The sequence below is a fragment of the Urocitellus parryii genome, chromosome 1 (genome assembly GCF_045843805.1).
Source record: "Urocitellus parryii isolate mUroPar1 chromosome 1, mUroPar1.hap1, whole genome shotgun sequence".
Lineage (NCBI taxonomy): Eukaryota > Metazoa > Chordata > Mammalia > Rodentia > Sciuridae > Urocitellus > Urocitellus parryii.
In genome coordinates this window covers 135985272-136013018 of record NC_135531.1, presented here as the reverse complement: position 1 = coordinate 136013018, position 27747 = coordinate 135985272, and the positions used below count along the sequence as shown (strand labels likewise).

General features: G+C 42.8%; 1 protein-coding gene across 1 annotated transcript in view; it reads right to left on the bottom strand.

Annotated features, from left to right (window-relative positions):
- Nucleotides 1–27747, bottom strand: part of Fstl4 (follistatin like 4) — a 400452-nt gene that overhangs the window by 357320 nt on the left and 15385 nt on the right. Inside the window, exon 3 of the mRNA XM_026400193.2 lies at nt 8964–8997. Coding sequence (XP_026255978.2) covers nt 8964–8997 — 34 coding nt within the window. The remainder of the gene's footprint in view (nt 1–8963; nt 8998–27747) is intronic.

Sequence of the window (27747 nt, the reverse complement as noted above, 5' to 3'; positions counted from 1 at the left end):
GTGGGGGGGAGACACAGGACTTGAGCAGAAGCCCTGCACTTTTGTGGGAAATAGCACACCAGAAGCTATCTCTCTTCACTTGGGATTTTGAGGTGGGATGGTGGCACACTTTATAGGGAGTCAGCTGAGAGGGGTAAAATGAAGAGAAAATCCAGATCTTTGGGTCCCACATCAACTGTGCCTAGAGCCAACATCCCTCGTCCCTGCTTAACCAATTATTTTCGTGCAATAAGTCCTCTTTTTTTTTTTTGAGCTAGTTCAGTTGGGTTTTGTTATTTGAAATAAAAAAGTCACCACTGACACAATGCACCACTGAGGGTCAAAAGGAGACCCCCTGCCAAGATGAGCATCCTCTCGAGAAAAGACCCTGAGGCTTCACCTCCACCAGAACAGCGGAGGAACTGCTCCTCCAGGCTCCCAGTTGCTTATACTGGGCAACTTCTCTCACATTCTGTTGAGAGTTGGCCAGCCATGGTGTGGGCACACAGGCAAGACTTTCTGTCCATAGGATACTCGTGCATCTTCTCAACTGACTCAGCTACAGTTGACCACAGCCTGGCGTCCCTGCACACCAAACGACCTCAGTCCAACTCAAGGGAAGTTCCATTAGCAACCAATAAACCCTAAGAACTGTGCCACTTCCCATGGGAGTTATTTCTCCATTTCAAACAGTCATTGTCCAACGAGGCTCCCAGATATTGCTTTTGAGGCAGTGAAGCGGTAAGGGCAACTGAGGGCCACAGAAAGAGCTGAGAAGCTGTGGCTTCCAGAGGACGGGACGGGGCAGGTGGAATCTGGTCCACAGGTAAACCAGCTTTGTGCACCATCTGATCATGCTGATTGCATTTAGACACCTGCCCACACCTTCTTCGGCTGGCTGCAACCTCGCTCGTCCTGGAAGACTGTAGGTCACTGTCAATATTCCACCAAGCCAGTGACCATCCCACCTGCTCATTTCTATGGTGCATGTGCCCTGACTGCCTGGGGAGCTCAGGGAAGGCTCATCTGCCTTTATATAACATTTAACCCTGTGCAAAATTTTCCTTGCCCAGGCCCTGAAACATTTCTGGGAAATAATTGGCAGCTGTAGTCAAGAAGCATAACTCAAATAGGAACATAGGAAAGACTAGGAGAGGAGTCACAGCACAGAGGATCTCCCAACCCTGGTCATCTGACAGGCAAGGGCCCTCCAGGGTCACCATGATTTTTTCACCAGAGTGTGTACTCTGGAAGACACACAGGGGGGAGACCTCACATAGCCAGCAGCAGAAAGGGCTAATGATTGGTGGCAGGGAGCCCCCAGAGTGGTGAGGCCAATCTGGGGAAAGAGAATGTTGGCAGCCCGACTAATTTAGATAAGACCTCTCAGCCTGCAGACTACTTCTAGTTTTGGCTGTACTCCTGCCAAAGCAGAGATTAAAGGTCTGTGAAGAGACAACACAGTCTGAAGACAATGAGAAGGCAGGTTTGACAGGGTTTCTTTCTTTCTTTTCTTTTCTCTTTTTTTTTTTTACCAATTTTTAAGAGATGAACTAATTTTGGTGACAAGAAGAGAATTAGAACATAATGGTCAGTTGGATTCTGCGCTTTGTTTCCTAATAAAGAAAGTGCCTGGGCAGCAATGAGACAGAGACAGAAACAAATGATTTTAAAGTCACAGATAATTAACCCCAGAGGCTTGCTGATGGCACATTAATATGCCAGGGCAAACAGCTTCATGAGGTTTGAAAAGGGCTTCAGTGTTTACACAGAGCAGATCATTTCAAGGGTTCCTGAAAAGCAGGGAAACTCTTCCTGGCTTGGGGGCCAGGCAAGGAATGAAGATGACAACCTGAACTTCTGCCGGAAATGCAAAGAAGAAAGATGAGTCTCCTGGGCAGGGAGGGGGGCCCTCGGCAGATCTTGTGGGACCATCCTCAACTTCTACCCTGAGCCTTGGGTGGGATGAGTATGCCTCAGATGACATTATCCTGTTAAGAGCTGATTTTGTGGTACTTAGGAATCTGTAGTGTTCATACCCTTGAAGGATCATGACTTCTTACCCCACAAATTTCAGATAGACACCTAGGTTCCAAGTATTGCAATGTCAACCCCCAAGGAGAATAAGACTTCCAAGGAATTGGAAAGAAGAGCAAGCACAGCGGATAGGACTAAATGTCCTAGAACTGCGGGGTCTACAGCCAAACAACCTGGAAGGTGCCCCATGGCTGTGATTTTACCAGGATGAGGAATGGAGAGTTTATAGAACTTGGATAGCTGTGGGATATGCCAGCCATACAACACCTTTTCAGTGCCCAGGTCCCCTCTATGTCAAGGACAGGGGACCCTGGAAAGAAAAGACTTGTCTCTTGCTTTTCCAGGACTCATACCTACCCAAAAGCAGAAGAGCTGCCCCTAGACCCAGGCTTCCTCCCTCAGATGAATGATGCTGTGGTCCTGGGTGAGTGGCTCCATCAGAAGCCCTGAGATGTACACCATCAAGTCCTGCTAAACTCACTAGGGGACAGGATGGAATAGTCACTTATCCGGAAACTGGAAGGCCCATGGATGAAAGAACTCAGGAGCAGGATAGGAGTGAAAACCCAGGCTCATGAGGGCTGTCTTATCTCAGGCTACTCTTTCCCCGTCCAGGTACCTATTAGGATGGCCTTGGAGAACCTTAGGGAACAGAAACTGGGAGTTGTTTGCAGCTGGAGAACCCTCTGGAGTATGCCTCATTTGGTCTTGAGGAAGAGCCCTTGTCTGCCATGGTCCTTGGGAAAGGCTGTTTCTTACCATTACAGAGCCTGTTATGATACAGTAATTGAAGGGTTTGTATCTGTGATGCTTGAGGACAATTTCTGATCCCAGAACCCAGAAAAGCCATGATCTAGGGGAAGAAGTTTCATTTGTGTTTGTCCTTAAGTTTTTTAAAGCACCATCAAGAAGAAGGTGGTTTGGTTCTTCCGATTATGACCTAGATGGTGATGTGACAACTAGAACAGAAAGTTAAAGAAAGACTCAGACAGAAGAGAGGGATAAGAATGGGTTAAGTTTAAGATAAATCTTCATGGAAAAAGTCAACAGGCTATCACATCCAAATTCCCATGTCAGTCTGTTTAGGGACATAAAAATGGACTTGGTGACTTAAGAAAGTCCTCTGCCAGATATGTAGATGCAAGATGAGAAGAGATATAATGAAAATTACCAAATCATGGAGCACCATCAGCATCGCCCTCACTGTGCCAAGGGCTCCATGGGCACCGTCACCCACCTCAACCTCTCGATAAGGCCGTGTGAAGGCCGTGATGGCATGACGGCCCAGCATCCTTCCTTCCTTCAGGGACCAAACCATTGCTGTGGTCAGGGTGGGGGGATTTTGCAAACCTCAAAGGAAAACACATGATCTCAGCCAATCACAGAACACTGTCCCACCACCATTCTCAGCCCCCGACCACAGTGATAGGTTTAGAGTGTGAGTCAAAACACAAGCTTGGCAGATCTGAGTCCTTGCTGGCATTCTTCGGCTGGCATTCTGAGGGAAATGGTTTCTTCCTCTAGGTTGGTGGACAGGCTGGACTAAGAGCTGAAGCTGCCTGTAAGAGGCCAGGAAGAGGCCAACATGCCAAGAGAAGGGTGGAGAGGGACAACGTGAGGGTCCTTGTATTAGCTCCTCTGAAAGCCCAATCCACCCTTGGATTCTGCACATTCATGAGCCTCTGAGGCTTCTGTCAGTGTAAGTTGGGTTTCTACAACCCAGGGTTGGGACTAATGGCCTACACTATTACTACCCCCATTGTTTTTAGAGAACATTGAGTAGCATTCCCTAAGTCACACTATAAGTGAGAGGTGGGATCCTACCACTCACTCATTGATCATGATGGACACTGAATGCTGACTTAGTCTACTTAAGCAGAACACCCCAGCCAGCTGTGCCACCTACTTCCCATTCAACTTGGGACAAGTAGGTGTACTGTAGGGTTAGGAGTATTCACAGATAGATCACGCTCAACTTCATTAGCCCAATGACTAATGAACTCTACTGTTAGGAGTGAGGGTGGAATGGGGAGGGAAACTCCATCTCTTTCCCCAGATGGCAGTCTTGAGTTGAAAAAGACCCACGGCCCCAGGCACTGTCAACTCTGGATGGCTTCCTTTTAAATTTCCTACATCTGCAGTCATTAAAGAAGTTACCTCAAAAGAACCGAAGAGTTTATTAATCTGTTTCATCCAAAGAGTCAGCCACTTCACATTATACTGAGATGGATTATGCAGGCAACAGAGAGATCCAGAAAACATCTGCTAAACAAAATCAAAATTAATGGTAAACATGATGCAGTTCTTGATAGCTGAAGTTCACCCAGATGCAGGGAACTATAAAGGGGCCATTAGAGGCAGCTGCCAGATAGGGACTAATTCCAAGGTTTTCAGAAAGTGAGACTCTGGCTTCCCACTGAGGACTGGCAGGTTATGTTTACTTTGATTTGCATTGCTAAGCAGCCCCAGCCACCAGAGACACTCAAGTGTGTGTGACTGTCACTCCCTTCTTTCCTTTTCCCAGAAGACTTCCTCTCCCAGTCTCCCCCAGAGACTTGCTGGAAAGCAGGCCAGGCTGACCTGGGCTGGGCTGGAACCCAGAGCTAGTGAGCCATCCTTGGGAGGGTGAATAATGCAATGTGACATTGGTGCCCATCCTAAAACTCGCACCCTCTAATCACAGCACAATCACCGACATCTGGAGGAGCTAACACACACCCCCTGCTCCTCCGAGATGGCTGACAAGGTCTGAATTATCCCAACCACTTGCTCAGCTCACTCAAGTGTTCTCTCATGGCTGTAATTCAACGTGATGGGATCAGTCAGAGAAAAGTGCTGGTGTGAGTAGATGACTCCCGGCAGTCACACTCGGCACGGGCCCTCAGAGTGGAAAGCGAGTGTCTTGGAGAGGGAAGGTTGGCACCTCTGGCTGAAGCTTCAAAAAAAAAAAAAAGGCTGAAATTAAATTTTAGATGTTTGAATAGAGGTTTAGAAATACCTAACCTGAAAAAGCAGAAAAGATACAGCCTCCACCACAGCTCCTCCTGTGCAGATCCTGGGCATGAGGGTGGAGGGGAATACAAGACTCTTCCATGAAGCCATGGCCTTCCCTTCTGAGGATGCATGTGACCCTGCCAGGAGACACCCTATTGGTCTTGTAGCCCTTCCCTTATCTCTGCTACTAGATCTCCCTTGATGTTCCCAAGAGAGAGAGAGAGATCAAATCTAACTTGACGACAAAGCCCTTAGACTTTCTTTTGAGGGTTCCTCTGACTCTTTAGGCTTGGATGTGAAGAAGCAGGATCAGGGGATTTAAGCAACTGCCACCCATGTGAGTGAAGTCCAGTGTGCCAGAGGGGCATCATCCCAGGGGGAGCTCTTATCTCTAAGAGTCCACATGGAAAGGAAGGAGAGTGTCCTGTGCATTAGGTGATCTCTGCTTGTGTCATGGGGCACTGAAGGTCAAGGGAAATGAAGAAGGTGAGAGCTCTCTAAAAACTTCATAATAACTCAGTGAGTGTCCTTGTTGCCACCTCACAAATCTGTGCAGACTCAGTCTCTGGAATACAATCTTCTCAGGTGCCTGGGTACTGTGAGGAAGCTCTCCATCTTCCAGGGTTTGCAAAGGGTACTGCATGGAATGCCACCCCTGAGCACCAAAGCCAACCAAGTCGATTTGGTTGAATTCCCTGTTGAGAGTCATACTTAATATATGAAAAACCAGGAGAGATTCTGCAGCAAAATCATCACTGAAGCAATGACCAAAAAATGAACTTAAGTTTATTGAATCCAATATTTTCCAAGTATATCAGTATCCTCGGGCTGCTATAATAAAGTTTCACAGACCAGTTGGCTTAAATGGCAAAAATTTATCTTCTCATAGTTCTGGAAACTGGAAGTCCAAAATCAGGGGTGACAGGGCCATACTCTCACTCTCTCTCTGAAGGCTTTAGGGGGATAATCCTTCCTTGCCTCTTCCTAGCTTCTGACGGTGGCCAATAATCCACTCTCTCTCCATCATCATGTGGCATTCTCCAATGTGCTTATGTCTAAAGTTCCCTCTTCTTTTAAGGATGCAACTCATTGGATTAGAGCCCATCCTAATCCAGCCAGACTTCATCTTAACTTGGTTATATCTGCTAAAAACCTAATTCCAAATAAAGTCACACTCACAAGTTCTAGGTTAAGACTTCAACATTATCTTTCGGAAGACATCCTATATTACCAAGCTTATTTGGACACAAAGCACTTCATCAGTGCCTCAGCCAGGAATATCTAACAGATATCCACAGAAAGGTCTTCAAAAGTACCTTTTGAGAACCAAAGATCTCAGTGCCTCTCTTGTATCTCACCAAATAGGCCCCGGATGAAAAGACCACACAATGAAGATGGGTAGCTTGTGCTGAAGTCAAGAGACAATTTCTGAGCATTGCTGTCTCTGGGCTAGGGCCATAAGGAACATGGGGATGATGAAGAGGAAGGTTTTTGCTTCTAGGCAATGAGTTACTGGATAGGAGCCCTTACATCTAAGAACTAGGGAAAACCACATACTTCAAGAAAGAGTTGGCAGGATTGAAGGGGAGTGGATTTGAGATGGAGGACAAAGCATGGAGGCTGTGGGAACAGTTTAAGGTCAGAGGCAAGAAGGTTAGGTTTATGATCTGTGGATGCACCTAAGGCTGGGAGGAAAGAAAGGGAAATAAGGCAGAGAGCAGGTCCGAGGCACACGGGGCACTCACTTCACCCCAAAGTCCATTTCCATAGGCTGTCAAGAGTTTCCAAAAGTCATACAGTGGGAAGTTGTCATGGGCCACCCATTTGTGATGCTAAACCCCAAATGGAGTGTTTACCCCGAGTCAGGAACTACTCAGGAGGCTGCCTCTCCAGACCTGGCTGCTCTCTGGACTTCTGGGGACTCTCCTAGGCCTGGTGAACTGGGCTTTAGTTACCTGCTCCTCCTTCTGTTTCAGGTCAAGTCAGAGCCAACAACCACTCTGAAGTGCATGTCGCCAGATAATGATGATCTATTTCTATTTGTAGGATTAATCGTTTACTGAAATATTCACAGTGCCTCTATCATTTTTGTACTCATACAGTATTCTGGATATTAACTCTACAACATGTGTCAGTGAATTATCAGACCCAAAAAAATTTGGAACCAACCTGCAGGGTCCTACCCACCCTTCCTTCCTTCCTTCCTTCCTTCCTGCCTGCCTGCCTGCCTACCAGCCTACCAGGTTGTAAGCATTGACATCAAACCATTGAACTATTTTCAGGAACTCTTAAACACTCAACTTTGACAAGCTAGAATGATATTAGCTCATAATAGGAAGGAAGAAATTTATATGTCAGGACAAATTTGCTAGTACAAACCCAAAGCATATCCAGTCAGCTAGCTGCAAAAGCTGATGCTTCCAAAAGAGTAGGAAGTTGTATGTGAGGACAGCACAGACTGACAGTGCCTTTGGACAATCTCATTCTTCTGGGGATTTGAAGTCATAAGTTCAAATCAGGACATTTTAAGCCTTTGAGTGAAAATATATATGGTTCTTCCACAAGCACAGCTTTATTAGAGATGTTTCCAGTAAGATTCCCAAAAGGTTAAGTGTATATGTGATTCCTTAATGCAAATTAATTCCAAACATTCATGCTCAGGGGTTCTGACATGAATAGCATATTATTCAAAACCAAAGTTCATGTCAACTTCTCTCATTCAGGCTGTTTTTCTCCAACTTACACGGTCACTGTTCCCTCATGAACACAACTTTCAGTGAAAACATCCTTCCCTGTCCCATCCACCTTTATTCAGTTTCACTTGGTAGGGATAGCCACACAATGCAGTTTGCCCTATGGATACAATTCAGCGGACATTGGGTCCAAAACCAAAGACAATGGCAAATGGGAATGGGAGACGGGAAGTTAATTGTAGTGTTAGGTTACTCATATCCTTCAGATTTGGGATTTCAGCATCATGGACAGCAGCAACCCATTGAGCCCAATATAAATAATACTGCAAGTTTATGTTCTCAAGCTCTAGAAAGACATGTTGACACCGTGACCAGCCTGTCTCTCACTGGGCTGCCTAACATAACCAGTCAGTGAGTGTGTGCTAGATTTAGGAGTCAATATGGAATCTGCTAATATTTTTAAAATTCTGTCACTCTTATTGGAGACAGTAACACCAAGAAGAATGCAATGAACCAGAAAACCAAAGGCCACACTCCTGACCAAGAACTCACATTGGTTTTTGAATTTATCTTCCTGTCCCTACAAAAAGGAGATGATTGGTAATGATTCCACAAATCACACAAAAGGCATCCTCTTAATAGGGACTATTACCGAAAGTGAATAAGGGAAATTTCTATTTCCACTAAAAGATTTCTGAAATTACCATCCATATATGCTTACCTCAGAGACCAGAAAACAAACGTGCGAGAGGAATGTCGGTAAGGAAATAGAACATTGTGGAATCGTTTTCAAAGGGAAAATTAATTGGTTATTTCTACTTAAGTTGAGCTGAAGCCGTAAAAATCTAATCATAAATATTTTTCACAGTGGCGTCTTTTTCCAGATATTGAAATACCTCAAACTATAAACCAATTTTTGCTGTTACTGACATTGATTTCGCTCTGTGAATCCAAATAATGACTTCAAATTAAATGCAAAAACAAGGCTTCTCTTAAGAGACCATGGTCACGCTCAGTAGTGAGCCAGTTCCCCAGGCCCCACCTTGGATACTTGAAGATGGAAGCCATAGTTCTCACAGGCAAACCTGTCCTGCAGTCTTGAGACCCTGGAGCCGAATGCTAAGCATTCAGCTCCCAGAAAATGCCACGTGAAATTTCAAAGAAAGGGCTGTCCACAGTCTGAGTGCATCTTAGTTTCAGCAAACTACTTCCCAAATGTCAACACTGAGAGTAAAATGGATATAAGTGCATTTCCCCTACCTTCTCTTCTTGTGACTTCAAAGCTTCTTGATTCCTGAAAGAAAAGAAAGACTTGTGTTTTTGAAGAATAATTTATATTTATAGATTCTTGAAAATACCTCACCTCTTGTTAGTCACATTCACAAAAAGGTGAACAGGCTAGTAAGAATGTGACGTGCAGCAATGTTGGGTCTACTTATTTCACACAATACACACACACACACACACACACACACACATCTATAAATGTAAACAACTTGTTGCCATGGGGGCTTACACAAATACATATAAATTAATAAATTATATATACACATTTAATCATGCAATTTTTAATAAGCACAGTTAATTTTCAGGCTCTTCCTTCTGTGGAATCTGGACTGGTTAGCACAGATACTGTTCCAGGTTGATGCACCACCTCTCTGCCGGTCTGTAGGTACTTTAGGGTCCAAGATTATCTAACCAGAAGCAGGTTCTAATTTGTGGCGCCACGGCAAAGATCACCAGTGTTTCCATGTGGGTCACTGACTCATCGGGTAACTGATTATACCCAACTCATGGTTTCCAATGGCTGGATCTTACGGACAACTTGGAGAGAGGCAGCCCATGCCACTGGACTGAATTGAGCCCTGAGATTTGCCTAATTCAGTCTCATCTTTTTTGTTGCCAGCTATGTGCTGTGCAATAAGCAAACTGTTTCAGAATTACCCAGGTACAACAGAGTCTCTGCATTAATATTCACAGTTGAACAGGGAACTACAGAAGAAATACAAATTACTGAGAAATCAAAGGGTGATTTGCCATGATAAATACCAGTATTTCACATTCAGCTGGAAACATAAGTAAAAAGTGCTTTTTAAAGAACCTTTGAAAATAGCACTAAAGAATGGACAGGTTTTCAGACTGGAATATGGGAGGGACAGTACTAGGAAGAGAAAAAAGCAGGAGAAAAGAGAAGGTGGTGGGATAATAATGCAGGGTAGCTCTGGATGCAGAAAATGCCCCAGTGAGAAGCAATGAGGGGAAAAGGCTGGAAATGTACGCTGTGTTTTCATCATTAACAAAAAGTACCACAAATGGCCAGCTTAGGATAAAAAGTTTAAGGTTGAGAATAAGTTGAAAGTACATGCCAGCCACGGAAGCAAAACCAGCTACCTCCTCACCTTTGCAACCAAGATCCTTCTGCACTGGTGACTTTCAAGCTAGTAGCATTGTCTCTCAGGCCTTTGCATTCTTGCCTAACATCTTCTTGTGGTCAGGAGAGGGAGGCAACCTTAGAGATGAAACTGAGGAGGCATTGAAGAGTGACTTCCCCCCAAATTATATTCCCTAGCTGTACCTCTCTAATGTGTGAAAAGCCTGAGTGGAGACTAAAGGAGGACCCACGTGACAGGCTGGCGGCTCTTCACATAGCCCAGGAACCAAATTAACCCCAGAATGCTGTTCCCCTCCCCCTTTCCTCCTTTATTTTGGTCTAGTTTCAGTATATAGAAGAAAACCTTCATCCTCTACATTCTGAGACCGGCTTATCTCACGTAACATGATGTTCTCCAGTTCCATCCATTTTCCAGCAAAGGCCATAATTTCATTCTTCTTTATGGCTGAGAAAAACCCCACTGTGTATCTATATCACATTTTCATTAACCATTCATCTGATGAAGGGCACTTACGTTGATTCCATAGTTTGGCTATTGTGAATTGAGCTGCTATAAACATTGATGTGGCTGCATCACCATAGTATACTGATTTTAGTTCTTTAAAATAATATCAAGGAGTGTTTTATAATCTTCCTTGTGTATATACTGAATATGTCTTTTTTGTATATCTTTTGTCATTGTAAATAGAATCTTGTCCTACAATACATCTTCTAACTGGTTTTTGTTTGTATAAATGATGGCAATTAATTTTTATTTTATAACCACTTAATTTTTTATTGTTCATAATAGATTTTTCCATTGATTCTTTGAGGGGGAGTTCCTATTTGTATATTTACTCTACAAAGAGCATGATCTGATCTCTCTTTCTGATTCCTATACTTTTTATTGCTTTCTCTTGTCTTGTTGCCTCAACCAATTCTTCACTCTAATGTTAAATGTTGTGAACATGGTGAGCATTTTTATCTTGTTTCCAACATTAGGAAGAAAATCTCATTATTCCCTATTAAGTAAAATGCAGTATTTTGGCCTGAGTTATGTTTATTTTATTAATGAAGTCAATATGCATTTTATTGAGTTTTTAAAATAAATGTATGTTCTACCTAAAAATAGCTTGTTCCCTTACTCATTTATTTATTGACTCTTTCCCTCACTGGAATGAGAGCTGGGATGGAGCCAGTATCTTTTTTACTCTTGCATCCTCAGTGCTATAATAGAGCAGATGCTTAATACACATTTGTTGAATAAAAAATAAAACAAAATATGTGTTGAATCTTATCAAGTGCTTTTCTGCATTTATGGAGATGATCACATGAGTTTCTTCTTAGCTCAATTAACATGATGACTTATACAGTGGATTTCATAATGTTCCACCATCTCTGTATTTCTGAACTTAGCTTCTCTGAGTCAGGATATACTTTTCAAAATGTGCTCCTGTATCTGTTTGATAGGTTTTTCATATGTTTTTACATTGTTTGGTTTACATATTTTATATTTATATTCATAAACTCTAGTTGTGTACCTTTTTTCAGATTAGGAATTTCAATGATACCAGCTTCGTACAATGAATTTGACAGTTTTCCTTTTACTAAGTTTGGGAATAGTTTAAATAAAACTAGAATCATCTTATCTTTCAAGGTTTTCCCCACTTCATTTAACCAGACATTGATTAAAAAAGAAAAAAGAGGTTAAACTTGACCAAGGTCTTACATTTTGGTCAGCGGCCAACTGAGAATCAAATCTCAAAACCATATCTTAAAGCCTGTTCATATAATACTCCATATTCTAAAATAAACTAGCAGTACTTATTTATGATGATATTATAAAAATTAAATGAGATACACCTCCACTTCAGAATGGAAGAGTAGCTTGTACTAGACTAATCCTTCTGCTAAGAACAACTATAACAGTTATATTTTTAAAAAAATAAATGAAAAGGTTTTGAAGGCCCCCAACAGCAACCAAGGCATCAGAACTGAAAGGCCAATATTTGGAGAGAAGAAAAGTCATCCCCAAACTCACCACTGCCCAGGGGAAACTGGTCACCATTGTTTTGGTCATCATTGTGATTCCATACCCTTAATCTCATAGCACTAATTTTTCTTTTCTTTTTTTCTGTCAGTGCTAGGACATTATAACATTTCAATTCCATTGAGCTTCTGACCTTTTATAATCATATTGTCATGTAATTTAGTTCTCCAAGTATTTTTACATCATAGGGCATTATTGTTATGTTAGGCAGTCAGTCAAAATATATTTATATTTATCTCTTTATAATTTTTTTTACCTTTTATGGTGCTCTTCATTCTTCTTGCATTTATCTCAATAATTTTTCTTTTTCCTCAAGAGGTCCTAATAGTATTGCTTTTAGTGTTAATAATTTGCAATTTATTCTGTCAGGTTTTATTTGTATAAATGTATCTTTATTTGGTCTTCATTTAGCCTGCCTTATGAATACCTGTATTTCCAGTGGGTATTAAATTCTAAATTTTTAAAATTTTTTTCAGAATTTTAAAGGTGTCATTCCATTGTCCTCTGGTTCCATTATTTTCTCCTGAAATGTCAGCTATCACTCTTACTGATGCTCTATTGCCATCATTCACCCTCCAGTTATTTTTAAGATTTTCAGCTACTTTTTCTGTGAATACATATTGATAGTTTTCTTTGTATTGATTTTGCATGGGGTTTGTAGAGGTTTTCAATTTCTGGCTTGATGCCTTTCACTGATTTTAGAAAATATGCAACCAATATGTCTTCAAATAATGGTTCAGACCAATTTCTTCTCCCCTTGGACTCTGAAATTTCAATTGCATGCTTGTTAGACCTTTTCACTATGCTACACATCTCTTTTTTTCCACACACTTTTCTATATTTTCATTCTTGTTATTTTTCCTTTCAGGTCTTCAATCTAGTTATTGTCTACTGATCTTTCATTTGACTTTTTCTATTTTTAGTTGGGTTGAATCAACTATCAAATTTATTTGTTGAATTCTTTTATTTAATTTTCAGTTCTAGAATTTCCATTCGATTCTTTTCTAGTAGATTCTAATTTTATGGTGCATTTTAGCATTTTTTCTATTTTCATGAATGTATTAGCCATAGTTATTCTAAAGCATGTATCTCTTCCTTTTAGGATCTAGATAGCCTGTGGGTCTATTTCTGTTACCTGTTTCCTTGAATTTTGTCATTTGATGCTGTTCTTACATATTTAGTATGGATGCTGAGATTATATATAGAAAGCCCTGGGGATGACTTTATAGCCTTCCACAGAGGTGTTACTTGTCTTTGATAGACAAATGGAACATTAGTGGATCATCTTGATATACTTGAGAATAGAAATTATTCTTGGGAATAGAAATTATTCAAGAATATATGGAGTAAACAGAAACTCTGCTGCATTAACCAGGGCCATTCTTTCTTGATTCATTTTTGTCTCCCTTGTGGGGAGTTGGGGGGGGGTCTTAGGTTTCATTATTTGAGACTTATTTGAAGCTACCTTCTTTATTGCTTATTTGAGGCAACTTTTTTTTTCCTTGTTTCTTGGTCTCTTGCCCTTTATATGGGCTACTCATAATCAGTCATAATCATATAATCCCAGGGCAAACTGTGTGCAAGATATTACACTCACTTCCTTCTGGTTCCCTTTCATGTGTGTGTGTGTGTGACTTAAATATAAATGGGTTAGAATACAAATATTGGCAAATTAGTTACAACCCAACTTACGTTGTTTGTAAGAGATATAAACATAAGGATACAAAAGGATATATAAAAGCTAGATGTAAAAAGGTAGGAAAGAGCCAGGTATGGTGGCACATGCCTGTAATCCCAGCAACTTGGGAGGTTGAAGCAGGAGAATCAAAAGTTCAAGGCCAGCCTCAGCAATTTAACAAGGCCCTAAGAAACTTAGTGAGATCCAGTCTCAAAAGAAAAAAAAAATTAAATGGTTGGGGTTGTGGCTTAGTGGTTAAGTGCTCCTGGGTTCAATCCCTGGAATAAAAAAAAAAAGAAAGAAAGAAAAAGAAAAATAAATCATATTAGTTCCAACCAAGAGAAAGGTGTTATAGATAAAGAATATATATAACTAAAGCAAGAATCAGTGTTGGTGATAAAAACATGTGGTTAGTAATGATAAAAGGGCCAATTTACAGAAATATATAGCAATTCTAAACTTGTATACTTCTAATAGCATAGCCTAAACATATATAAAGTCAAAGCTAAGGGAACTAAGAGGGGAAATTTTAAAACCCACAACACTGATTGGAGAATTTAAGAAATCTGTCACTGACTGATCAAACAAGAGGAAAAGAAATGAAGAAGGATAAAGAATAGTTAAGCATCATGATGACCCAATGTGATTTAATTGATATACACCAAACACGACCCAGCAAATGTATACCATGCATTCATCCTGTGTCCATTCAACATTTATAAAAAGTGACTACATGTTGAGTCATAAACAGTTTCAAATTACTAACATTGGGTAGAAACTACGTGGAGTTCTCTGGCTAGAGTGAAAGTAAAGTAGAAATCAGTAACAAAAAGATGACAAGGAAAATCTCCAAATATTTGACCCATGGATTCAGAAGCATATCATATAATTTCCATTAGAAAAAATTCACAAAGGAAATACATTTTTGAGCAGAATGACAACTGAATTATAACATTTTCAAAATTGCAAGATGTAGTTAAAGTAGTCGTAGAGGGAAATGATAGCCTTGAATGCATTTTTAGACAGAAAAAATAAAAAACTGGAAAGAAATGATCTAAACAAAACATCTATCTCAGGAAACTAGAAAAATAACAATTTAAGCTAAAAAAAGGTAGAACAAAAGAAACATGATAGATGCAGAAATCAATAAAATGGGAGGACTGCACCATTAAAAAGTTGGTCTTTTGAAAAGATTAATAACTGAATAAATCCCTAAGAAAGAGAAAAGGTATACTGATAAGCAACAAACCATGCATATTCAGTTTCTGGTGTCAGGGAAATTTACTGGGGTAAAATGATTTTTCAACAGCTGGCAACTAGATCAATTGGACATTAGAGGGGGAAAAAAAAAAGAATCTCAACCCAACCACCTCCCTTACCACACTCTATTAATCACTTCCAGATGAACTGTAGATCTAAAGGTGAGAGGTAAAACAATAAAGCATTGGGATGGTGTCATAAGAGAGCATCTCCATAACCTTCAATGGGTGAAAATGTCTTAAATAGGATGTGAAAGCAGAACCATTAAGGAAAAGAATGATATTTGCTAAAATTGAGACTTCTGTTCATTAAAAGATACAATTAAAACAGTGAAAAGGCAAGTCATTAAGGGAATATAATTGCAGTCCATCTGTCTGATAAAGGACTCACTCAGAATATACAAAGTACTCCCACGAATCAATAAGAAAAAGACAAATAACCCAACTGAAAAATAAGCAAAAGATTTGAACAGGCACTTCACAAGTTCAAACCGCAAGAGGACTCTACTCTCTACCACAGCATTCATGGTATTTTTAAAATGATGAAAGGAAATGTTTACAAAAATACAGAGCAACTATAATTTTCCTACTCTCAGATGACCAGCACTGGTAGGACCTCCCTCGTTGGTCCAAGCCTGAGTTCCATGTGCCTCCTGGCCTGGAGACAAGAGTGGCTTCCTGCAGCTATTATACTTGGTTATCTCAGGGTATTCCTTTTCGCCTTTTTAATCCTTCAGTATCCTTTAAGCTAATTCCTGATATTAAATTCTGTTAAAATAACTATTGTGACTCGCTTTCCTGATCCAACCGTTCCACTCCTAGGTATATGTTCAACAGAAGTACGTTCATGTGAGCACGAAAAGGCATGTATGAGAATGCTGATCAGAGCCTGGGGTCGACAGCCAAGAACAGGGAACAACCCAAATGGTGACAGATCCATACAAGAAAACTTGACGGCAATGCAAAAGAATGAATTCTGCAATATGCAATGACTTGAAAGAATTTGGGGCATGATGGTGAAAGAAAGAAGGCAGACACAGCAGAGCACAATTTTAAGACTTTATTTTTATTAGTTTCAGAAAGAAGAATCTTTGGTGATAGATTAGTGGTTAACCTTAGGGGGCGTTAATGGCTGAGAGGTACAGGGTGGCTTCGGGGATGTTGGGAATGTTCTATATGTGTTCGATTCATAAAAGTTAATTGAGCTCTGCACTTGAGAGATGTACACTTTTTTATTTGATATGCTTCAGTAAAAAATTTAAAAATAAAATGAGACAAAGTACCCAAGAGTATGCACTAGAAGTTTGTTGAATAGAGGAAAGAACCCTCAGTCCCTAATGTATAGATCCAGAAAGTTCTTGCTATGGTTTGAATGTCCCCTCCAAAACTCATGTTGAAGTTTAATTGTCACTGTGACAGTATAAAGAGGTAGAACTTCTGAGAAGTGTTAAGGTCATGGATTAAGCATGTTACCATGGGAATGGGTTAATTTTCATGTGAACAGACTAATGACACAAAGATAAGTTTGGTTCGATTTTTTTTTTTCTGTCTAGAGCATGCAATTCCTGTCTGTGTGATGCTCTGTCATGACAAAGAGAGAAGGCCCTTTCCAATTGTTGGCACCATATTCTTGAACTTCCCAGCCTTCAGAACTGCAGAAAGCAGTTATAAATGACCCAGTCTCAGGTATTCTGTTGTAGCAATAGAACATGGACTAAGACAGTTCTCTTGAGTATTACATGAGAAGGAAATAGCCCAGCCAGGACGTAGTTTCTGAAGTCCTAGTCCCACATCCTTCTGCCTCAAAGAAAGTGATTGACACTCATGAAAAATAGGACAGAGATTAAGAGTTTGGTCTCCGAAATCAGAAGGATCCAGTCTGCATGGAGGCTTGTCTCACCAGCTATGTGGTTCTCACCTTAGTTAAATGATTTAACTGTCTTCAGCCTCAGTTTGTGCATGTAAAATTCATATAGGAAGAGTTCATTCCTCATAGAGCAGTTGTGATGATTAAATGAAATAAAAATAAGCCTGTACCATGCCTAGCAGGTGTCTGGCACGCACAGTTCTCAGACATTACCCATCATCACCATGATGATCATTAATGAAAACAACTAAAGGAGAAAGATAAGACCATGTGGGGAGGTAAATAAGTTCAATGATTCCCTCAATTGTTAAGGCTAAATAAGAATCCATCCTTCCAGTACTTGAAAAAGCAACTCCCTAAAAGCTGAGCAGAAATATACAGAATGAAATTCATTGACATAAATGACACCAAGGCCCCGGATGCATTGCCTAAGGAAGAAATTATTTTCTACAGAAGCTTCAAACCAGATGGTTATAAATGAGAGTTAGCGTACGGGCATTACTTAATGACTAAATTTCTTTAACTAAAAATCTAATTTTATTATGGTATAAATCATACTTTCTTGAAGTAAGGAATTAATTTTAGATTTTTCATTCACTGTTCATAACCTTTCCAAGAATTTGACAGCAAAATCATTTTAAATGTCATTTAACCAATACAATACAACAGCTTTATTCCTCATTGTACCCTTCCTGAATCCATTATCTCCCACTATAATGTAGAAGAACTTAAGTAAAAAATTACCATTCCATAAAGCTCTATTTTACTGTGCAGTTGAACAGCATAATCTTTATTTTTGAATCAATATAATGTGAATGCTGAGTAATATTTTTCATAATCCAAAAGTCTATTGCAAATTCTCAGCTACCAAAAAGCAATTCAAGAGCTACTGTAAGAGTTTGAATGCAGATCCTCAAATGCCATCCCTAGAGCCTTCCAGCGTCCACTTTGGGCCCAGGGAAAGGGTGGTGGAGCCTTCCCCAGTCCATCATTACAACCCCTCATCCATGTTCCCAGCCATCCCTGATGGGGGGAAGAGTCTCACTGTCCCTTAGAGAATTATGGGGAAGCAGTGACTTCTGGGAAAATGTTGGTTATATGGGTTGGAAAAAGTGGGGATTCAAAAGTATCCATGCAAAAGAAAGAAAGAAAGAAGTGAAACAGTAAGCTCAGTGAGGCTCAATATGGCCAGGTCAGTGCAGACTGAGCAAAGCTGAGCCTGCCATGGACAGGCCAGGGCTGCATAGGTCCCCATGTCAGTGTCTTCAAGGTGGTCCCTGATGACAGTGCCTCTGTCCAGCAGCAAGGAGCAGAGGGAGTTCCTGGCTCCAGGATTCCTCAGGTCTCAACTTCCCATGCTACAAAGGGAAGCTCACACGCTCAGTTTAGAAACCACTGAGTACAGAGGAGAGCAAGCTTTGCTAACAGCCCCATTCCTACTGAAATTCTGACATCCAACTTCTAAGTTGTTCATATCTGAATGCTCTTTTAAGAACTAATGCTTCTTTAACAAGCCTCTGTACGATTTTTCCATTTATTCATTTGAATTTTAAAAACTTAACTTCAGCTACTTTCATTTTTGCTCGCAAGACACCATTCTGCAATTAAACTCTTCACTTGGACTGACAGAATACAGCTAAATAAAGTGACGCCTTCTGTGGCATGTATTCCATTACCAGCTCCCACTCACTGAGCACATAGCAAGCATTTTGTACATGTTATCTCATTTGTAGGGCTGAGTTAAAGGCAGAAGCAAAACCAGTGAGTTGATAGATTTCCCAGTACATCATGTCTCAGTCCTCAAAGGCGGGTGATAGAGAAGGTTGGAGGATTGCTCCTAAACTCAGGGCTAGCCAGAGAGAACCAAGAAAGGAAGAGAATATTCTGGGGGAGAAGCTGAACAAATGTGGCTCATTCCAGTCATGTGGAGCCTTCGGCAAGTGTTCAGTAGAGGCTGGCTGCTGAGAAACGCCAGTGTTCACCTCCTGCCTCTCAGAGAGAAGCCTCAGAGGCCCTAGCAGCTCTCTGGGGTTAGGGACAGATCAGTATTCTCCAGGTCCATTGGCTCACTGCCTTAAAGACAGATCAAGGAGGATGGGGTAAAGTTGAAAATATGAACCTTCATGTGCTTAGATAACTGAGAAAAGTTCCACATACAATGGGCCCTGGCATCTGTCAATCAGCCCTGTCACATGCTGCTCAATCAATTAATACCTCCTGTGCTTATCATACTATCACAGATGACTAAGAACTGAACCAGGGAGGGCTGGGCAGGGCCACATAGGCAGAGCAAGTGTTCTCCAACACTGATGCTCAGACTCAAAGGGCATGATGCACAAGTTTTGTGTGCCTCCTATTTCCTATCTAACCACAAATGGATCAATGTAAGGAATCCAGAGCTCATGCAGGACTGGGATGTCTAAAGTAAGCTAGAAAGTTTGAAGGGAGATTTATTGAGACAAAAAAGATCATGTCTAGATGATTTTTTAAAAACTATCAAAGTAATCTCTTTTACTATTAAGGTATTCCTCCACTTGACTATTTTTTTAAAAGTCACCATGACAAAACCATCAATAGCATCCCTGTGGGTTCAACTGAAAAACATTAAGTTTTATTATGTCTGTGAGGGAGCCTGAAGCAGACCCTCCAGTGGGTCTGAATAACTAGTTTTACTAGTAGCTGCTCCCTTGGCTGCACCATGAGGCAGTCACCCAGATACCTCCGGCTTCAGTTTATACATCTGTGAAATGGGCAGATAGATGGCCCTGTAACTGGGATCTGTCTCAGAAACATAAGCAAAGTCTACAGATGCTCTGGCCAGGGCTTTCTGGTGAGGATCAGAGAGTGATCAGTGAAGGAGAAAGATGTGACACTAAACAGAAATGGAATCAATGGCGATTTCCAAATATCAGATATAAAAAAAAATGGGGATATTTTCAAGGCCTTTCTGAATAAGATTGGGATGTTAGTTTTCTCATTTTAAAAAGTAAAAAATAAATAAAAAATGAAGATTGAGTAAATGTAAATTATTGATATTACTTAAAGCTTTATATTATGTGGTTTATTTACAAATAAAGAAGAAAAGTTAATTCTGAATTTAAGGCAGATTTGTGCAGCAAATCTACAAAAGTGACAATACAAGAGGACACCAACTTGCATTTATGGAGTAAATGTCAATAGCCTATTGATCCCTCACCTTGTTGAACATCATCACACGCACACAGCGAAACCGAAGGACTCTGAAGGAAAGAGGGCGCTTCACATTTCTCTCTCTCTGACAACCCGACAAATTAAAAACTAATAAACTTTTTGATTTGGAAAGTAACCCACACTGTCCCTCAGAAGAAGTAATGACCATCGCGGGGACTATCATTAACTATTAGCAGCTGGGGAATCTAGTAGCACAAGGGACCACTTCTTTCATGTGTCATCATTTCCACCAACACTAGCAGGGCTTGATGGAACAGAGGCCATCCTGTGCAGAGCTACTCACCACACAGAGCTGGTCTGTAGCCTCGAGCACTTCTCCACACCACCCCATTGCGGTCCATACCTCCACTGTCTCCTCCTAGGGGCCCTAAGCACGCATCTCATTGCCAGGATGAGATCAGATCATTTAAAGATCTCCTGGTAAGAATACTGGAGTGTGTCAAATTTTTCATGAGGCTCATGGGACAAACTGACCATCCCTGAAGACTGATTGTCTAGACTTTTCCTTTTATAGGTAAGTTTCCACAGAAACCCAGGGACACCCTGTGATGTGTCATGTCCACTAGCTGTCCTGCCCAACTAGCAAGCCTCTCGTCTGTGCTGGCTTTGTTCTAACAGTCTGTGCTCCCTAAGGAAATCAAGGCTGCTTTGCAGGTGTCAGGGGGCAGGGAGAAGAGCAAGGACAGATATCCCTGGAGAGGAAAGGACAGGAGTTAGTGTTTTAATTATTTGTGATCCCCTCCAGGTACCATCTAATGGATGACATAACAACATCAACCTGTTTTACATAATACTCTAATCTGCCACTTGGTTTTCTTTCTGCCAGATGTTGAGCCCAGGGTGAGGTTGAAAATATCCTGTGCCTAGAAAATTAATAGACAAAACAACAACAACAAAAAAAAAAAAAACGAAGAAACGCTGCCCTCAGGCACAGTCCTCTGCTTGGAGTCTCTTTCCCAGTCTTGTTTTTGCACATGGAGTGAGGGGGTCGATGGAGATGATGTGATATAAACATACAAAACATTCTAGAGTCCAGGAGTGCCGGGGGAGAAGGTGAACCAGCTGGGGCCATCCACTGCAGGCCAGGCTGGGCAGCATCCTGCATGGGTAAGCGTTCAGCGAGTAGACACTGCTGTTTCTAAGGCCACTGCTGGAGAGGGGAGGAGATGGAACTGGTCATGCTCAGGTGGGAGCATGGCATTCATCTGTTCAGGAGAGTTTAGTCCCTCTTGCCACCAAGCAAGCCTTCTTCTCTAGCTTCATCTGTTGAGTGCTGTGCTGAGCCCTCCTGACATGCCCCTCCTTCAGCCTCACAGCCCCTGGAATTAGCTCTGACTCCTTCCGGCTCCGACACTTCCACCACGCATGACTTATCCTCAGGACTTGGTGATTTTTGATTGTTGTCTGACTAAATAATTGGTATGGGCACCCAAGGGCATCTGCTGATGTACGAGGAGATACCCCCCATGCTTTGATTAGAAGGCACTTTCATTGTGCTACTATAACACTTATATTAAAAATGGAACTTAAAGGAGTTTAAATTAAATGAGTTATATTTAATTAAAAAGCCTCGAAGGCACAATAAGGGTCTTTTCCAATTTTCTTTTATAACAGAATCATAAGAAAGGCCCCAGTGGTCAGCAGAGGTGGGCTGATATTTACTTGGTACCTGGCCCATCTGAGGATCCAGAGAAGAATGGCAGCTTTCTTCTCTATCCTCTCTCTGGGCCTTAGAGCTTTGGTTTCTTCATCTGAGGATGAGATTGGGGTAGTACCTCTATGATTGTGTAGAGGACAGAATGAAGCAACAGGCAGAGAGCATGCGGTGTCACTGCTGGTTGGAGAAACACCTCAGCCTTGGCCACCTACAGCTCCCAGGAGGGGCCTTGTGCTTGGGGCAAAAGCACATAGATACTTTGTCCCCACAGCCTGAACCAACTCTCTCCTTGAGACTGGTCTTGTGTCCTCATTTCCTCTATAGCTAACCCAGTGGTTCTCAAACAGACAGCCCTTGGGTAATGCTGGGCACACCCAAGCATGGTGTCCCTGGCACTGGGCACAGAAGCCAGCCCCAAAGAGGTGCTCCTTAATATTTCTGGGCCTCTGGGGCATGGAAGGACCTGCTCCTTCTGCCAGTGGCCAGGGGACAGTGGATGGGAAAGACAAGAAAGGCTTCATTGTTTGTCCAGGGTTGACCTGTGAATCACATCAACACTGAACCAGGCTGCTCGCCTACAACTCTTTTGAACTCAATCCAGGCTGTCACCTGTGACTTTCTCTTATCCCTTTAGGCCACCCATTGGCTTGTTTGCTCCAATCTACTTAGATGCCAGGATTCATGTATCCAGGGTGTACCTGTCTGTCCACAGAGCTGGCCCCCTCTCCTCACTCCTGTGGGGCTCTGAGCACTCACTGTGCTCATCCATAGAGCAGTGACTGCAACTTCCTGCTCCCTCTGGTCACCTCAGCTCCATCCACGCATCCAGAGACATTGGCAAGCCCTGAAAGAGCCCCATTACCCACTATCCCACCACCTGGTCTAGCCACACTTGGTGCCCATTGTGTGGGGGGAGAGTGCCACTCTTGCCTCTGGGGAGGAGTCCTTTCTCCATGACAGCAACTCCATAGGAGGCTGGCCTTCAGCTTAGTGCCACCCCTTGCTCTCTCCAGTGGCCTGAGGAAGAGTCAGCACACACCAGCACTTTCCCACTGCAGGGCCTGACCCTCCCAAAAACTTTATCTGACAGTAAGTAACTTGGTTGCTGATGCTGGGCATTTTCCTTCCTTGCAGGCAAGGCACAGGGCATCACTTCTGAAAGGTAGCCTGCATTTTCAACTCTCTGGAACTTCTCAGGGCCACCAAACCATCAAACTTAGGTCTCCACCCAGAGTCAACACATACTTTCCTGTGCACAGACACAGCGATGGCCTGGTCAGGCCCTGCCCCACATAAAGGCAATAGCTATAAAGTCCCCACCGACACCCTTGAAAAAGTACAAGGACATTCCCAAGGGGTTTCAGTAGCTTTCCAGGAGCCCTTCCCCATAGTGTGAGAGGATACGCTGTGTGTGTGTGTGTGTGTGTGTGTGTGTGTGTGTGTGTGTACAAGCCTGTGTGCAGGGGAGGAGGGTGAGTAGGGGCAGGGCTCACCCCTTCCCACTAGGAAGGTCAAGAGGCTACACACAATCTGGCCCCAGGAAGCTACCTAAAGTTTTGCTGCCTTCCAGCTGATGGGATGCCTCCAGCTGGTGGGGTGCCTCCTCTGATCATGTTGCCTGCTTTGGCCTCTCAAAGATCAGTGGCATTAATGTCCTTTTCTTAGTCCCCCCAAGTATGGACTGGGGGTAAAAGCATTGGATTGACGTTAGTAGCACAAGCCCAGTGGTGGGAAACCAGGTGCAAACTCTGCTTCATCACTTGGTATAGGGGAGATCCCTACCAGTTCATATCGTCCTCAAGCCTCAGTTTCCCTGTCTGCAAAGTAAGCAAGTTAAAGTGCCTCATAGAGTCTTTCTGAAAAGTCAATGCAGGTAATCCACAAAAAAACTCTGATAAAGTATTTGTTAATACTCTCATTGACAACTATGGGGAATATCCTCCTTGCTCCTATAAGCAAAGGATAAGGAGAACCATTAAGGTCCCTAGCCCTGAACTCCAGAGGCCACTCCCCTGTCATCCCCAACCTAGAGGTGGCCCTATGCTCTCTAACTATTGGCTAGATAGATGCCATATATACAGATGCCACAGCAAAAACCAAGTTCCTCATGGAACAAGACTTCGCACCTTGCTAGGAGCAGGGCTGAGCCTCAGAGATGAGGGAGCATCTATTCTGTCTCAACTTTCCTGGTGGGGGGCGGCCAATCACCCCACAACAGTTCCACTGCAATACTGTTGCTGGATTCCTGGTGGACTCTCTAAGAGGCAATGCAGTCAACTTACAACTCCCCTCCTGTGTACTGTTTCTTTCTTCTCGATAACAATGTAACCCCAAATCAGCTGCACTAACGAGTTCCCAGTAGAACCAGCATATGTGGCTCTGGATGACACAGCCACATCTGATCACCAAAGCTTATTCCCTTTTAGTCAATCTTATGGGTAGGACATGGACACAAGCTGTCTAAGTTTGCTTTGTGCTGCTATAACAGACACCTGAGATTGGGAAACTTATAAGAAACACACATATATTGGCTCACAGTTTTGAAGGCTGGGAAGTCAAAGATGGAGAGGCTATGGTCTAGAGAGTACCTTCTTACTCATCATCTCATAGTGGAAGAGCAAAGACAGGGTGTAAGAAAGCAAGAGAGTGAGCTCAAATATTCAAGCCTTTTATCTTCGGCATTGATCCATTCATGACCTAAACACCTCCCATTAGGCCCCACCTCCCAACACTGTTGTATTGGGGTTGAAATTTTCAGTATGTGCTTCTTGGGGAAAACATAGCACGCAAAATCTAGCACAGACCCTGGAGACAGGATCTTAGGCACCAGGATAAGTGCAGGGGAGAATTAATGGTGACTGGCAAGACTCAAGTCAGCCTGCAGAGGAGGCTAGGCTTGACCTATCTGCTAAAGTGTCCTGGGGATGAGTATATTGGCCATCTAAACTGTCCAGCTGCAGGCAGACCAGGTGAGGTGACAGTGTAGTGAGGATACTAAGGAGACAGCTAGAGAAAGATGGCCAGCAAAGCAAAGCGCGAAGATGAAATGCCCACATTTCCTTCCTTCCGGAGCCTACACCCACTCCAGTTCTAGTTTGAAAGGACTGAAAATTCCATTTCTTAAAGTACCTGTCCTAATGGCTTAGTGTACATTTCTCCCTTTTTTAGAGACTTGAGGCTATTCTTCAGCCTCACTAGCTGTCCACCACCCACAGTATTTTCTCTCACCCTCCACCAAAGCTGCCCCAGCCCTTACTCACATTCTCTCCTCCAAGCCCCCAAGTGACACTGGCATGTCAGGACTTGCCACTAGCCACAGGCAACTGGACCAGGGCTGACATCTTTCTCTCTCTTAAGCACACAGACCAGACCTCTAGAGAGACAGTCTAGGGCCCAGAGCTGTAAGTTCATGCGATAGCAGGGCCAAGGCCACCAACTACATAATACACTGGGGCAGCCAGATAGGCCTCACAGCTTTGTGGAGAGGCCAGTCTGCAGAGAGAACAGCCAGAGGAGAGAGAGAAATGGAGGAGAGAGATGGTGCCACTCAACAGAAGGGAAATGAGAGAAGGCTGCCAATCACTCTATGCCCCCAGCATCCTAGGGCATCCTGTGCTTATTTCTGGATGAATATCCATGACCTAATGATAACCCGTTTTTTGTACACCACCATCTTATCAGGTGATTCTTCTCCTGGCCACCAAAGGGTCTCTAGTGGGTCACTGGACAATAGGCCCAAATAACCACCCTGGCTAGGCCAATCTGTTCTGTCCCCCATCAGTTGGCAAGGTCTTCGGTCACCCAAACCTCTAACTAGAAGGGTTCCTCCTCCTTAAATAAATACTCAGCCCCAGATCCCAGACACCCTCTCCAAGGCCCTCCATCTCCAAGAGGGTCCTTAGTAATCTACCCCCACCCAGCACATCTGCTCCCATTCTCGCTCACCCACGGCGTGGCCCACACAGCTAACTGAATGCACGGTGCTGTCTTAGCAGCTCTCCGTGTGCAAGTATAGAGGTGATTTCTTAAAGCTTGAAATGGCTTCTTCTCCTTTCTCAAAATCCCACAATGAACTATCAGCCCACGGACAGGACTTCTACTTCCTGTAGAATATAGCTCATGATAATCTTTACTCAAAATACAAGAACATTTGAAAGAGTTTAGATTTAAATCTATACACATTTACATCTAAAATATATAATGAATCACAGATCATTCTGTGCTAGGAAGCCTGGCCTTAGAAGGGTTTTTGTTCCCAAGAATCACTGAAAAATGACTACAACCAATTGGATCAGGATGGACACCTGGCTCAAGGTGGGATTCCTACAGCAAGGGATTGGACCTCCAGTAGGAGTTTGGGTCGCTAGTGTAACAGGACATATTGCAGTACCCAAAGCAAGATGATATAGCAGTTAGGAATGGCCATTCCTACCACCTGTCCAAATTCCCTGAGTAGGATTTAGAAGTTACTGAAGGACACAGTCCTACCGGATGGAACCACCTTAGAAGAGTGGACCCAGAGGGGTTCAGGCCCTGGTGGACAAGTCCTGGGGTCAAGAGAGGTGACTGGAATATCCACAGGACTCCTGCATCTGGAAGTATCCCAGTTGACACTCAAGAGATCCTAGCTTCATCCAGCCCCAACCCATTCTCTGAGGGCTTCAGACCAGCTGAGTCCTGGGCCAGGACAAAATTGTGAACTAGATCTGCCCTTGGACCCTTGTGTCCTGAGGAGGGGGTTAGCTGGACTTGGATAATAAGCACCCTATGCTGGGAAGAGCTGGGGGGGAGGCAGGGGCTACTTCTTCCTTTATTACTCAATAAATAGACCTAATTTTCTTTGGGCTAAAGTTGAACACTTAATTTAGTCATTATATCTTTTCTGTATTAGGAAGATCATTAACATAGCTGTTTAATCCCTCCTGATAACTCAGAATCCATTGTGCAACAGCTGATCACTCCCCCCTCCCCATCCAACCCTCACACCCCAGTGGTCCTCAAGCTCCCAGAAGGAAATCAAAGATCAAATCTCTCCTTAATCATGTGGCTAAGCTTAGGACAGGGCTGAGCACACAGCCGGGTACTCAATGGAGATCTGTTGATCTCTAAGATTTAAGACACTAGGTGTCCCCAGCTGGCCTGCTCAGAGACCCATCTCGGCAGGTTATGAGAGGTCAGAACGGAAGTTCTGTTTTGGGACATAAAGACATAATCCTAAACCACCCAAGCACAAAGCAGAGGAGCCCATTCTTCATCACCACCTGCTAACGTGAAAAGAGCAGCATATGTAACAACCAAACAGAAGAGAGCGGAGGAGGAAGAGGAGGCACCAAGGGTCATAATTTAGCAGCACTCCAATTGGAACATCCGCCTGGTGGTCCCTGTTGTGTGACATCTCCCAGCATCCCCCACGTGGAAGTCTATCTGCCTAGAATGGATGCACCAAAAGTGGCCTCAACAAGAACCACAGAACTTGAGGTCTTTTCTGGGGAGAGTCTTCAAGCGTGTTTTAAATGTAAGGCTAGAAAGGATAAGAGGAGAACGGTTCTGCTTTCTTTAAGAAGCAAGCTTTAAGTGACAGCAGGGCTTGAACATGCTTAGAAGTAATCCTAAGACTAGCATGAAGAAAAGCCCTCAGGAGTCTCATATCTACTAAATGACATTTCAGAAGGGCTGTTCGTGCCACCCTCTAGCCTTCCCATCCCTTTGTTAGGGGTCAAGAGCTACTTCCACTGACCCTGAAAATTCTAAGCACAATAGGGCATTCTGACTGTTGTATGTCACAATTCTCTCTCTGGGTTTATGATGTTGTCCCCAGAGGGACAACCAAAGCCAGGTGGGCCTCACATATCACTAAAGGAAAAGCAACTGAGTCAGGGGTCCTGCCCTGTCCCTCCACATGGCCCACAGGACTTTTTCAGCCTCTACTACTTCAGTAACGAGATTGGGAAG